The 13,903-nt window shown below is 38.6% G+C and overlaps 1 protein-coding gene and 1 pseudogene across 8 annotated transcripts in view; both read right to left on the bottom strand.

The window, feature by feature from the left end:
* The window catches only part of AKAP11 (A-kinase anchoring protein 11), a 73,291-nt gene that overhangs the window by 33,634 nt on the left and 25,754 nt on the right, over nt 1-13,903 (bottom strand). For 6 of the 8 annotated variants that reach the window (XM_036298693.1, XM_036298694.1, XM_036298692.1 and 3 more), the window contains exon 3: nt 3,123-3,239. The exons of the other annotated variants lie outside the window; for them this stretch is intronic. In XM_036298693.1, the coding sequence (XP_036154586.1) occupies nt 3,123-3,239 (117 nt within the window). The remainder of the gene's footprint in view (nt 1-3,122; nt 3,240-13,903) is intronic. 8 annotated transcript variants of the gene reach the window in all.
* Nucleotides 7,813-10,728, bottom strand: LOC118650334 (annotated as a pseudogene).

The following is a 13,903-nucleotide window of genomic DNA, read 5'->3' as shown; positions in this document are numbered from 1 at the left end:
CAAGGCTCTGGGTTAGCTGGCTTCAGTCTTCCCTCACTTCCATTTATACACATAGGCTCACTTCAGGGCCTAGAACATGCCCAGTATGTACTTGCCTAAGGGCTTCACAGTAGCGCCCCCTCAACCTGGATCTCTCCTTGGATGTTCCCATGCCTAGTTCTACCTCATCCTTCAAGATCCAACTTAAATGTTACCTCCTCGGAGAGGAGGCCCTCAAGGTTACCTCCTTATTGACTCCCTGTGATATCATCACTTATTTCCATCAATGCCCTTATATAGAGATTTCTCTGTAGAAGTTTATATAAGTTAAATTTCTAAAGAATATGAAATGATATGAGGACATGCCACATTAAATAAAAAAGACAAGTTACACAAAAATGAGAAAGAGTATGCCTACAATTTCAACAATATTTTTTAAAACATACGCATGGGAAAAACACTGGAAAGCAGTACATCAAACTACAACAGTGATTAACTCAAGACAATGGAATTATAAGTGATCATTTTTTTTTTCTTTTTTTATTGATTTCAGAAAAGAAGAGAGAGCGAGAGGGACAGAAACATCAATGATGAGAGAGAATCATTGATTGGCTGCCTCCTGAAAGCTCCACAATGGAGATCAAGCCCACAACCCAGGCATGTGCCCTGACCGGGAATCGAACCTATGACCTCCCGGTTCATAGGCCAAAACTCAACCAATGAGCCACACCAGCCAGGTTTTTTTCTACTTTTATCACTGTGGGTTTTTCCCCTCCTTCATAAGATTAATGATAGTCATTTTTTTCTTTCATGCTTTCTATAAGGAAATATGTACTGCTTTTATAATCTGAAAAAAAGTATTATTTTAAAAGTTTATATTCTCAGCCCTAGCCAGTTTGGCTTAGTGGATAGAGCATTGGCCTGCGGACCGAAGGGTTCCAGGTTCGATTCCAGTCAAGGGTATGTACCTCGGTTGCAGGCTCCTCCCCGGCCCTGGCCTTGGTCGGGGCTCATGCAGGAGGCAACCTATCAAGATGTTTCACTCACATTGGTGTTTCTCTCTGTCTGTCTTCCACTCTTTAAAAACCAATGGAAAAATATCCTTGGGTGAGAATTAAAAATAATAAAAATAAAGTTTATATTCCCTTTGTCTTTGACATTAGAAGAAATATGTTCCATTTGAAGATAGAATAGTAAACTGTCTGCTAAACAAGCACTGTGACTAAAAGTATGAAATACTTAAATAATAGCAACATGGATAACTAGGAATTAAGGGAAAATATAATAGTTAAAATACAAAGCAACACGATATACTTTTGATCTCTTTCTGATGATTCAGAAGCAAGTCAGAAATTAGCTCAGGATGTTTATTCTGACTTATTAGGGTTGTTACTTCACAAAATTGTTATAGTTAATTTCTACAGGTCTAGGTAGGTTGTTAACCTCTAGTAGCTTGTCTCCGCATCTATAAAACTTAAGGCAATACAACTTCTCCTCCACAGTTGTGAGGGTTAATCAGATAATGTAGAGGAAAGTGCCTAGTATATTACAGGCACCCAATAACAAAGAGACATTCATTGAAATTCCTTTCCTTTCTTCGAAAAGATACTTTGGGATATGTACACTCTAAAGTGAGAAAGAAATTCCTTCTATTCTTTCAAATTTCCTTTTACTGAATACAAAAGAGAAAATAAGCTGACTTGGGGTTTTAAAGATGCCACTTGAGTCTTGCATATCCCATTGATCAAAGAAGACCTTGCCAAGGAATGTGGGCTCAGAAAGGCACTACATAAGGAGCTGGAGAGATACAGGCTGGAAAATTGTTTGAGGGCAGAAGGACACAGGAGACTTGTCACATAGCAACAACCAAGGAGATTAAGAGTGGCTCAGCTTGATGAAAATAAAGTAAAAAGGGAAAATAAGATAATAGTCAAGAAAATCATTCCCAAACATAAGAATAATCAAGATTCTATTAGAACACTAATTTCAAAAAAATTTGTATTAACAACCTAATATCATATTTTTCAGATTCAATGAGCTCATACCCTCTCATTTGATATCATAAATGTGTTAATGGACTATGATTATATTGAAGAATAAAATTTATTCCTTTTTTTTAAGCTTTTTGTTTTTGTAATATATTTTTATTGATTTCAGAGAGGAAGGGAAAGGGAGAGAGAGAGAGAAACATCAATGATGAGATGCACACTCCCTACAGGGGATCAAGCCTGCAACCCAGGCATGTGCCCTTGGTCAGAATCAAACCAAGGACCCTTCAGTCCGCAGGCCGACACTCTATCCACTGAACCAAACTGGCTAGAGCTGTTATTCCTTTTTATTAGTAATAAATTCAAATAAAGATAGGAAACACTAATGTAGCAGTGAAACAGGTGAGCAAATGATATATCTTATCTTCAAGTAGTAAATATCTTAATTTCAAAATAAATTTAGCACTATTTTTTCATTTTGACTCAAGGTACTGAATTTAAACAACCAAGAAAACTAACAATAACCAAAAAAACAATTACAAAAAAATAAGGATATATTTCATGTTTCACAGTAGAAAATTTCAGTATTAAAGTACCAATTACTGAATCGAGTAGGAATCATCTGATACAGCACCATCTGTCTGATGAGTGGGCAATAATGCCTGTGCACTGAATTAAACGACAATTATATTAGTGGGTATTTAAAACAGGTACTTCTCATACATGTATTAACATGTAAACATTTTAGGCATTTTTAAAGTAGGAATGCAGTTCTACAGAAATGCATGAACATACATTTTGCTTTATTAGGAAAGGATATAGAGCAGCGGTTCTTAACCTATGGGTCACGACCCCTTTGGGGGTCGAACCACCCTTTCACAGGGGTTGCCTAAGACCATCAGAAAACACATAAATAATTACATATTGTTTTTGTGACTAATCACTATGCTTTAATTATGTTCAATTTGTAACAATGAAAATACATCCTGCATATCAGGTATTTACATTATGATTCATAACTGTAGCAAAATTACAGTTATGAAGTAACAACGAAAATAATTTTATGGTTGGGGGTCACAACATGAGGAACTGTATTAAAGGGTCGTGGCATTAGGAAGGTTGAGAACCACTGATATAGAGAGTAATATGTCAAACCTCAGTCAAACTGGCATGTTCATCTTGCTTTAAACAGTCCTCTGCTGATACACTACACAGTTCCTTCTCACTCCGTAATAAAGACTTTACCGACTGGAAAACATCTTCACTGAAGCTCTGAAAACAAAAGATATTCTTAAGACAAGATTGATTCTAAGACAAGATCAAAGATCCAAGAGATATTCTAGTTTTAAATGGAGAGTAACTCCAATTAATATTCATTTGGCATATTACATACCTTTTGATAAATACAGAACTCAATTTAGCTAAGAGAAAAAACAGAACAAAATGCTTAAACAGAGTTCCACATGCTCAAAACACACACACCATAACCCAGACATTCAACCTACTGAAAGACCACGGGGTCCTTACACCAGGTTCATTTACCCTTACCTTACATTAAAACCTAAAAGACTGCATACTTGATATCTAAGTCATTGGCAAAACAGAAGCAATAATTTATATAAGGAGTGAGACACTGTGGAAGCTACAATAAGGAATGCTAACAATAGTGATTACTCTCATAACTAAGTTGGTTATGGGGGGGAAAAGGCTTAATAACCACAAATAAGGTTTTCAGGGACCTTAAGGCAGCTATATGATGAAGGTGAGGAAAGGCATTCCAGATTTGGCAGGAGAGGATGTCACAAGTACTAAGTACTAAAAGAAGGAAAAAGTTACATAAAGAAAATAATATTATAATTAGACATAAATAGACTTAATTTCCTTCTAACTTACTCTCCTGCTGATCTGTTGATCTGCTTTTCTATCAGAAATATCCTTATTCCCCAATCTTCCAAGACATGTGAAGATGTTGCCATCCCTTGGTCATAATAAGTCTCAAAGTTCCTATATTAATGATCTACATCACAATATATTATAATTCCTCTTTTCATTATATATTTGTCTTTCCTACTTATTAAACCAAATTACTGAGGCCAGAGACTGTAAAATTGTATTTAACTCAATGTGTTTCCCTACATTTCAATACCACACATACCAAGGATTAGGCAAAAGTAGGTTTACAGTTGTGAGTACACTAAACTCAGATTTATTCTTTTATTATTTATTATTGTATTATTTTCCATATGAACTATAAACCTACTTTTGCCACACCCTGTATATGAACTCAATAAATGTGTGCTAATTTTAATAAACTGAAAATTAGTGAAAATCTTTAGTTTAAGAGAAGAGATACAAATACGAAATGCTAAGTGAAATAAGCCAGTCAGGGAGGTAAATATAACATGATCTCACTCATTTGTGGAATATAATGAACAACATAAATTGATGAACAAAAATAGGTCCAGAGACAGAGAAACACAGAATGGGCCGTCAAACCTCAGAGGGATGGCGGAGGGAGGGGAGAGGGGGGGAGAGAGATCAACCAAAGGACTTGTATACATGCATATTAGCATAAACAATGGACAAGAACCCTGGGGAGGTGGGGGCTTGTCCTGCGGGGTTGGAGTAGCCACAGGGGGGTCGATGGGGGAAAAAGGAGACATATGCAATACTTTAAACCAGCAGTCGCCAACCTTTCGGACCTCACAGACCACCAGTGAAACAAAACAAAAAAACAAAAAGAAATAATGTAGTTAAATTTGAATGTGAACTATCAATCTGAACTCAAGATTCTTTAAGTATATGTACTACATTTTTCCACTGAAAAATCACAGAAGCAATGACCCTCAGCAACAATGAGCATTTCCAGCACCTAGATTTCGGTTTCTAAATACCATGTACCAATAAAAAGAACTAGAACTCCCTGGGAAAATGGTTAATTCTAGGTCAGAAATAGAAAAAATATGAAGTGTGGCTGCAACTTCTTATTGACAGAATGCAAAGAAGTGCCCAGAGACTAACTAGGTCATTTCAAAAGACATGGAAGCCAAGTTGAAGAAATTCCCACTGGCCTAATTTGGGACAATTTGGGTATTAAAAGAATAAAAATGGTAACAGACCATAAAAACTAAGTTTTTTTTTTTTTTTTAAATATATTTTATTGATTTTTTACAGAGAGGAAGGGAGAGAGACAGAGAGTTAGAAACATTGATGAGAGAGAATCATCAATCAGCTGCCTCCTGCACATCTCCCACTGGGGATATGCCTGCAACCCAGGTACATGCCCTTGACCGGAATCGAACCCAGGACCTCTCAGTCCGCAGGCCGACGCTTTATCCACTGAGCCAAACCGGTTTCGGCAAAACTAAGTTTTTTTAAAAAACCTAAAAAAGAGATAGACAAAAGGGTAGAGTAGGGGAAGAGTCCTTCTTTATGTAAGAACTAGGAGCCCAATGCATGAAATTCGTGCAAGAGTAGGCCTCCCTTCCCCCACCTGTCGGCACTGGCTTCCCTCCGGCTGCTAGCAGGCACCGGGACCCAGAATTCCCTCCAGCCACCAGCAAGGACACGGGACCCAGGCTTTCCTCGCTGCCCTGGCTTTGTCTAGAGGTCATCTGGAAGGATGTCCAGAAGGACGTCCAGTCTAATTAGCATATTATGCTTTTATTAGTATAGATGCTGACTGCCTTAGCTAGTTTGGCTCAGTGGATAGAGTGCTGGCCCTCAGACTGAAGGGTCCCAGGTTCCAGGGCATGTATCTCAGATGTAGACTTGATCCCAGCCTTCCTCAGGGCATGTGCAGGAGGAGGCCAATCGATGTGTCTCTCTCACATTAATGTTTCTCTCTGTCTCTCCCTCTCCCTTCAACTCTCTCTTTAAAAAAAAAAAGGAAATGTCCTCCGGTGAGGATTAACAGCAACAACAAAAAAGCTAACAAATACAGACAGAATGACAAAATTAGAAAATCCGATTTGTAACTACCCCTGCAATTACTGATTTAGGAAAGGAACATCAGTGTATCCTAATCTACTGGATTACAAACTACTGGGGAACAGGATACTCACACTGTCTCATAGAATCACTCTACAGATGACTTACTAATTACAAAGGTATTATGTGCAGGAGGCCGCCCATTGTCTTCACTAGCAGAGAAGTGCAAACAAGGATCCCCGAACGCTGGTGAACCTTGAACCATGGCAAGGGCCTGAGTTATGCACCGATTGTCTAGTCCTGACAATGGGGACTCAAGCTATTTCCTGATCAAATAATCTGTCTCAGAGTAAATCCCTCTAATATTTACTGACCTTTAAGATAGTCTGTCTGCTACCGCAATTGCCTGCCTGACTAAGGGCTTTATGTGTAACCAAAGCTGAATAAAAGGCTGGCGAGGCCTGGGCACCGGTGGAAGTCCTTCCCCTTGAGTTGGACTTGCCTGCCTGGCCCCCCAATATTTCCAAATTGTCTCTTCTCTTTCATTTGTGTGCGGCTCCTCTTCCAGATCCTGAACCCTGAACCATGCGGGAGAGAAACACAAATACACATCTGGCGCCTCAACGGGACATCTGGAAGAGAAGACTTCGCCTAGAGTGAAAAAACAAAGATTCACCGGCGAGGTGGAAAAGAATTCACTGTATAGGTGGGCACACCGTATAGGTGGGAAGATATTCACCATACACAAAGCCCATGATCAGCTGCAGAATTCACAATCTGTAAGTAGAGTGGGAATGTTTCCTTAGCCAGGCTAATGGGGCAGGATTCGGCTTAAAAGTAAGAACCTTTATTGTAGATTTTTGATTTGCATGCTTAAGGAATTAAAGTTTCAGAAGGTAATCTCGTACAGTTTTTGCATGTTATTATAGAACATAACCCTTGGTTTCCTGAAGAAGGTACATTAGGTCTTGAATGTTGGTAAAGAGTGGGTCAAAATTTGAAAAAAGCTCATCAGCAGGGGAAAAACATGCCTCCAAACTGTTTCTCCTTGTGGAACACGGTATTTCATTTGCCAGAGACTTTTAAAGAGACGAAGGAGGATAAACCTGGCTGAATGCTCAAATAACTTATGAAATGTTAGCAAGGCTGGGACAGTATAATGATGTGCAAAATCAGCTAAATTATGTGCAGAAAGCTTATAAGCAAATTAGACTTTGTGGTTAAGCTTTTCAGTGATAATGTGTTGATGATAAAGGGCCAGTCCCTCTTCTCCCTGTAAAAGCCGGAGAAGCCTGCAGCAGCAACAGGAACCTTACTTGTTATATCTCTAAAGGAAAAAAGTGGCGGTTTTAAAAATCCCATCCCCCTGCCTTCTCACCAGAAAGATAGTTTTCCAAAGCCTTTGGTAACTTAAGACTTTAGAACATTGCTGAATTAAATAATAAAAATTATTAAATATCTAGGTATTTTAAAATGACAAAAATACTGAAATATTAACCTGAGTTTACCTCATTAAAAAAAAATCTAGAGGTTAGAATTTAATCTGTTAATTGTATATGCCTTGTATTTTATTGGAAATACATCCTTAAAATATAAATGTATTACTAATTTGAGAAATGCTAAGTATTTAACTTGCTACCTGAAATTTGAAGCTTTTAAGAATTCAAATTAAATTGGGAGAAATTATAGTTATGGTAACTAAATGCCTAAAGTATATAAATTTATTTTTGAGAAAATAATTTTTGTGTTTTCTCTGAAATATTAGGAATTCAAAATATGTTACTTATTGGTCTAATTAAAAAGGAGGATTAATTCTGTGATCCCAACCGAAATTTTTTAATACAAAAACCAGTTTAAATTTCATTAATATCTTTTAATAATTATAAAAAGTATATAATTTGTGTGTGTGTGTGTGTGTTTATTACAAACTGTTTAATTGCTTCTTATCCTAATGACTTTACAAATATAGAAGTACATGCCAGTCTGGGGATGCTCTGTAGTTAATCACCCCTGTGAGGCACAGCTTAATGCCGCTATTATCCATCTGGGAGCAGTCTCAGTGATGGCCTCAGCCACAGGGAAAGAGAGTCAGGAGGAAGGCTGCCTAGTGTGGCCAGGCCACCTGGCTTCAGGTCTGTGCAGGTGCTTCAACTGCATGATGCTCATTCTCTGTCCATTGAGTCTCCATGTACTTTCGCATCTTCTCAACGATCCAGGAGGGTAAGACAAAGGATTTCAGCTCCTCTAACTTCAGGTCCAGGCATCCTCTGTAATCATCGCTGGCAGCGAGGTCCTGGATGTCCTTTTCAATGAGGAGGCATCTTCCCTCCTGTTGCCCGCAAGTGATGTTGCTCGGCCAGCCAGTGCTTGTCCTGGGGATCAGCTGCGTACTTAAAGAGGTGTGGGTGCTTGATGTAGATTCTCCCTCTGGTGCCCCCCATCCCCAGGGCTTTGCTGGCTCAAGATCCTAACAGAAAGGTGATAGATTCATTCAGCCAAGCTGGGTCCCACTTGGGGCCTTTGCGGCAAATTGGTTCACAGGATTTTCACACCATACCAGGGGCTGCCCGGTCATTTGACTGGATGTGTCCAGGAGGCCTTCCCTTCTTCTTTTTGGGAATGGGACTTTCTCGATGGGCACCTTCCCCTTCTGCCGACCACACTTTATCCCTGGAAGCTCATGGGTCAATCTGGGTATAACTTTTTCTCCATCTGAGAACAGTAGTTTTGCCTGCTCCAGGCAGCTGCAGTAGGCCTCCTGGATCAGCTGCTCTGCATCCACTTCTTTCCCAACGTTGTCTCACACATTCAGTGCTGCCTTCTGGAAGAACTTCATGTACTTGTTGAACACAGTCTGGATCTCCTGGTTGATGCTAGGCTGCAGCACAGCTCGGAGCAGGTCCATGGAGATAGCAGGATCTGTGAAACTGGCGGCCCCTTCGCTGCACCTGCCGGTGCTTTATCATTATGTTCCAAGGATTCCTGAGAACCAGCTGCCCCGCTGTGCCCACATGTCCCAGCTCCGGGCCGCCCCCCTCTGCCCCACCAGGTCCCCGCGGCTGCTCGGCGTCGTCAGTGGCCCCCATGGCACCCCTGGTCCTCACAACTCCAGCCCAACTCTCAAAAGTATATAATCTTTAAATATATATATCTGACAGTCTTTCCAGGTTAAATTTCAAGGCTATAACCGAGGGATGATTTTTGGAAAACTCCAAGGGCCCGGAGTGATCCAAAAAAGAATTTGTTCTCTCTTCTTAAAAGAAATATTTTACATTTAGTCAATCTAATATACTTGAAATTGCATGGAAAGCTTTAGTAAAAATTAACAACTATATTTTACTTATATACATATATTTTAAATGTTATTAGGGTTTGGGCCTCTAGGAAGGGCAAAATAGAGTGACGGTATATTTCTTAGATACAGCCAAATTTTTCAGCAGCGGAAATTTAAAAGACAAAAAACTCCTAGCCGCCTGCATTTTAAATAGGCTGGAGGTGGGGCGGCATTTGTGCCTCATGGATCAAATGTATAAATTTACTTGCTTTGCTTTTTAAATAAAGATAACTACTTTAATTACTTTATAAATTAGCTTTTTAAATTATAATCAAGGTTTCATATAATTTCAGCTAAATGAAAAGCCAATATTTTTATAAACAATTAAATTCTAATAAATCCCTCTGAAAGTTACTGGGACTACTCATAATTCCTCTGTATATGCAAATAAGCCTAAAGGGATACTCTTTAAAAATGTAATTCTAAGATTAATAAAAAGGAGAAATTTAAAAATTTTGAAATCTCTTTCGCTAATATTTACAGGGTAAATTAAAGATTATTATTATTAAAATATTAAATCTGATCCTTACTAGTGGTCAACATAATGTAATGAGAGTCATTGAAATATAGCTATTCAGCTGCATGACCCTATATCCAAGCAGCAGCCCTGTAAGTTGCTTGGTGTAAAAAAGAAAGAAAAGTGTCTTTTAAAAGAAACTCTCTAAGTGTATCCTAATAATTGCTCTGGAAGGAAATAAAAAGAGGTTTCCTTCAAATACATGAAAGCTGTAATTAAAGGTCAATGTTAGGCTTCATAAGCAAAAGTAAGTAATTTGTGTTTTTGCCTCCCTGAGAAAACTTATGTAAAGTTATTCAAAGGCTAATAGCAGAAATGTAGTTAATGTCATTTACTCTCTATAACCTAGGACAAGTGAAGTTAAAAAATAAACCTTATTTTAGATTAATTTAAATTGGCTAATTGAAATAAATGAATATTCATAAAAACTTTGTTGTACTAGACAGAACACTGTTCCTGAAGCATTAACTATTTTTTTTTTTTTTTTACTAATGGTTTATCTCATAGTTCAAAAACTGCTTAACATACGATGAATCCAAATTGGTTCACAGGATTTGCAATTTGCAGTCATATTTCTGTGCATAAAATGAAAATAAAAAGTTACCAAGACTGCATTGCAAAATTTCCAAAAGCCTCTTAATATTATTTAAATAAAAAGAGAAGGGGGATAGTGGAATAATCCCCTGTGAGTAAATTACATCAAGAAAATTTTTTACTGTAAAAATTATTTTTCACTTGTAATGCTGAAGACAAGACACCCATGAAAACACACATTGTTTCAAAATAAGCCAAAGGAAAATGGTTTGGGCACAATGCAAAGAAAGGATCCCAAGTCTAGTTTATAGAAAAGATTCCTTTATTAACTTTTGGTCGAGAATATGTTAGTATATTTCCAGAAAACTCCTCTAAGCCTGTGTGGATTCCTGCAACAATGAATCCCAGAGAGGAACTGACAACACATGAAGACAAGAGGAGAAACCATCCAGATGGAAGATGGTGAAGATGCCTTGCCATGCTAGCAGTCAGCAGCTGTCCACCAGAGGTTGGACCTGCATTGCCACCGTTTGCCCACCATCCAGAACTAGAATATAATTGCTGGCATGTACACATAAGAAACTGTTGGACATTGAAATTGGGACTCAAAGAACTGTTGGCCCAGAAAGAAACTTACTACAGACTGATTCCTTGGATACCTGGCAGCAATTTAAAAAGGACATGACATTTGCCTCTCAGCATAACCACTATTGCTTGTCTCATTTTTGTTCTCATATGCTTATTTCTAGTCTGCAGATGCAGCATGAAGAGTCTTAAAAGGGCTCGAACCCTTCAGGCAGCATTCACCTTTCAAGAATTACTAAGGAAAAGAAACGGGGGAGATGCAGGAGGCCACCCATTGTCTTCACTAGCAGAGAAGTGCAAACAAGGATCCCAAAATGCTGGTGAACCTTGAACCATGGCAAGGGCCTGAGTTATGCACCGATTGTCTAGTCCTGACAATGGGGACTCAAGCTATTTCCTGATCAAATAGTCTCAGAGTAAATCCTTTTAATATTTACTGATCTTTAAGACAGTCTGTCTGCTACCGCAATTGCCTGCCTGACTAAGGGCTTTATGTGTAACCAAAGTTGAATGAAAGGCTGGCGAGGCCTGGGCACCGGTGGAAGTCCTTCCCCTTGAGTTGGACTTGCCCGCCTGGCCCCCCAATATTTCCAAATTATCTGTCTCTTCTCTTTCATTTGTGTGCAGCTCCTCTTCCAGATCCTGAACCCTGAACCACGCGGGACATGGGGGAACACATACACAATTATGTGTCTTTATATTGGAGATTATTATAACCTGGTCAAGCTGGCATCAGAGTGGAAAGACTAGATTACCTTTGGGAGGTTCCTGCTAAACCTAATCACAGGGCAAAACAGATGAACTCCAAATATAGAGATGTTTTACAAGACAACTGGTCCAGACTTCCAAAGACCTACTGTCATAAGAAAAGAATCTAGACCATTGAAATGGACTAAATTGGGAGAGACCACAAAGACACAATACCCAAACATACACTATGAACCTTGATTAGATCCTTAAAGACAGGCAAGGGAAAAGTAACAAAGATATTTTGAGATAATTAGAGAAATTTGTGTATAGACTGCATATTACGTGATGTTATTGAATTAATGACTTTTGAAGGGTGGTGATGATGCTCATGTTAAGAGATGTATGCTGATATATTCAGAAGAGAAGTAAAATAATATCTGCAGCTTACTCTCATATGGTTTCAGAAGGTATGGAGGAGAGACTGTTTCCTGGCATGACCACTACTGGACCCTTGAGTTGTATTATATTAGATCCAGGCTAGAACAGAGATTGTTCCTGTAAATTCAGAAGAGAGATTGCTTCCCATAAATCCCCTCAGAGATATGACTCCATTTCCATGCTGTGCTGGCTCCTGGAACAGGCTATTACCCTGCCCGGACAAGCATGAAAGGCATTTTCCCTTACTACCTGGGACCAGTCCAGTCCCTCATCCATCCTGCCCTGCTCTACATAATCCTTTAGTCCCTGCCAAGCATCACGGAGATTATCTACTTCCTCTTGCCACAGCACAAGATGAGCCTATGTTTCCTTTAATAAACTCTGTTAATTGCTGGACTAGAGTGACCCACTTCTTTCTTCGGTCTTCCTCTGCCCTCTGCTTACAGAGGGAGATTTTTCAGTCTCTGAGATTTTCCCTGGATCTGTATGTATGAGCAAAAAGGAAGTGCATATGGTCCTAAGCAATTTGGCTCAGTGGACAGAGTGTTGGCCTGTGGACCAAAAGGTCCCATGTTCGATTCTGGTCAAGGGCACATACCTTGGTTGCAGGCTCCTCCCCAGCCCAGGCCCTGATTGGGGCTCATGCAGCAGGCAACCAATTGATGTGTTTCTCTCTGTCTTTCCCTCTCTCTTCCACTCTGCCAAAAAATCAATGGAAAAATATTCTCGGGTGAGGATTAAAACAAAAAGTGCACATGTATGTGTGTGTGTATACAAAGATAGAATGATTATGGTAAAACATTAACAGGGTAAATGTAAGTGAAAAATATATGTGGGGCTCACTGTATTTTTCTTCCCCCAACTTTTCTGTGGGCTTGAAAATATTCAAAATTTTAAATGATTCTGTTTTCATTAATGAGTGGAGGTTTACAGGCTAAGATACTAACATGAACTAAGAAAAATTAAAATGTGAAATCTGAGCATGAACTATCAATATAAACTCATGACACTTGAAGAAGCAATAAACATTCCTACTCCTAGTTCCCAGATTTTGGTTTCTGAATATTATTCAGAGTTCTTTAGAGGAATAGCCAATTACAGGTCTGAGAAAGAGAAAGTGGAAGGTGAAACTGGGATCAATCTGTTGCAGTACAAACAAGGAAGCAATCAAAGAATTATGAGCCTAGGACAAAAGGACATAGAGACCAGCTTGCAGGGGCTCCCAGAGGCCAAGGTTGGGGTAGTTTAAGAACTTGAAACAAATAAATGAGTGAATGAATAAGAGACTATAAATAAACAAAGGATTGGAAAATGTAGACTTTTTTAAAAAATCTATGAGTCCAGAGTAATACAAATAAACGAATGAGTGAGAGGAATAAACTCACTTGCCACCACTAGAAGTGACTATTCCACTAAATCATGAATCTGAAAATTGGTAATTAAAGGGCATTTACCCTCCCTTTATAGGAGATATCACAGTTCTTCTAAGGTAGAAGACAGAAAGCTTTTCTTTAAGAAAAAAAATGTTAGCTAATAAATGTAAAAAAAAAAAAAAAAAGGAAAATAGAGAAAAATTTAGAAAAACTACCATTTTGCAACTTCTAGGAAATAACAAGTTCAGGAAAGGGTCATTAAGAAATGCCAAAAATATTAGATGAAAGGTTGTTGGGGGGAGAAAAAAACAAGATATTTGCACACAACCAAATATCAGCCTATAGATTATTGCTAACTAAAAAATAGAAAATGGACAGCTTTTAAATTCGAGTCAAACAGGTACGTAGTATTATGCTTAAATACTAGGTATACAGAGTTACTACCTTACTCAACTGATCAATTTTTGCATCGCTGATCATAGGAAAACCTGAAATTCTGTCCTCAAATCACCCTATCATGTATTCTTGTCAAAAA

This window comes from Myotis myotis, unplaced genomic scaffold (genome assembly GCF_014108235.1).
Source record: "Myotis myotis isolate mMyoMyo1 unplaced genomic scaffold, mMyoMyo1.p scaffold_m19_p_3, whole genome shotgun sequence".
Classification (NCBI taxonomy): Eukaryota; Metazoa; Chordata; class Mammalia; order Chiroptera; family Vespertilionidae; genus Myotis; species Myotis myotis.
This window is presented reverse-complemented; position numbering and strand designations above follow the sequence as displayed.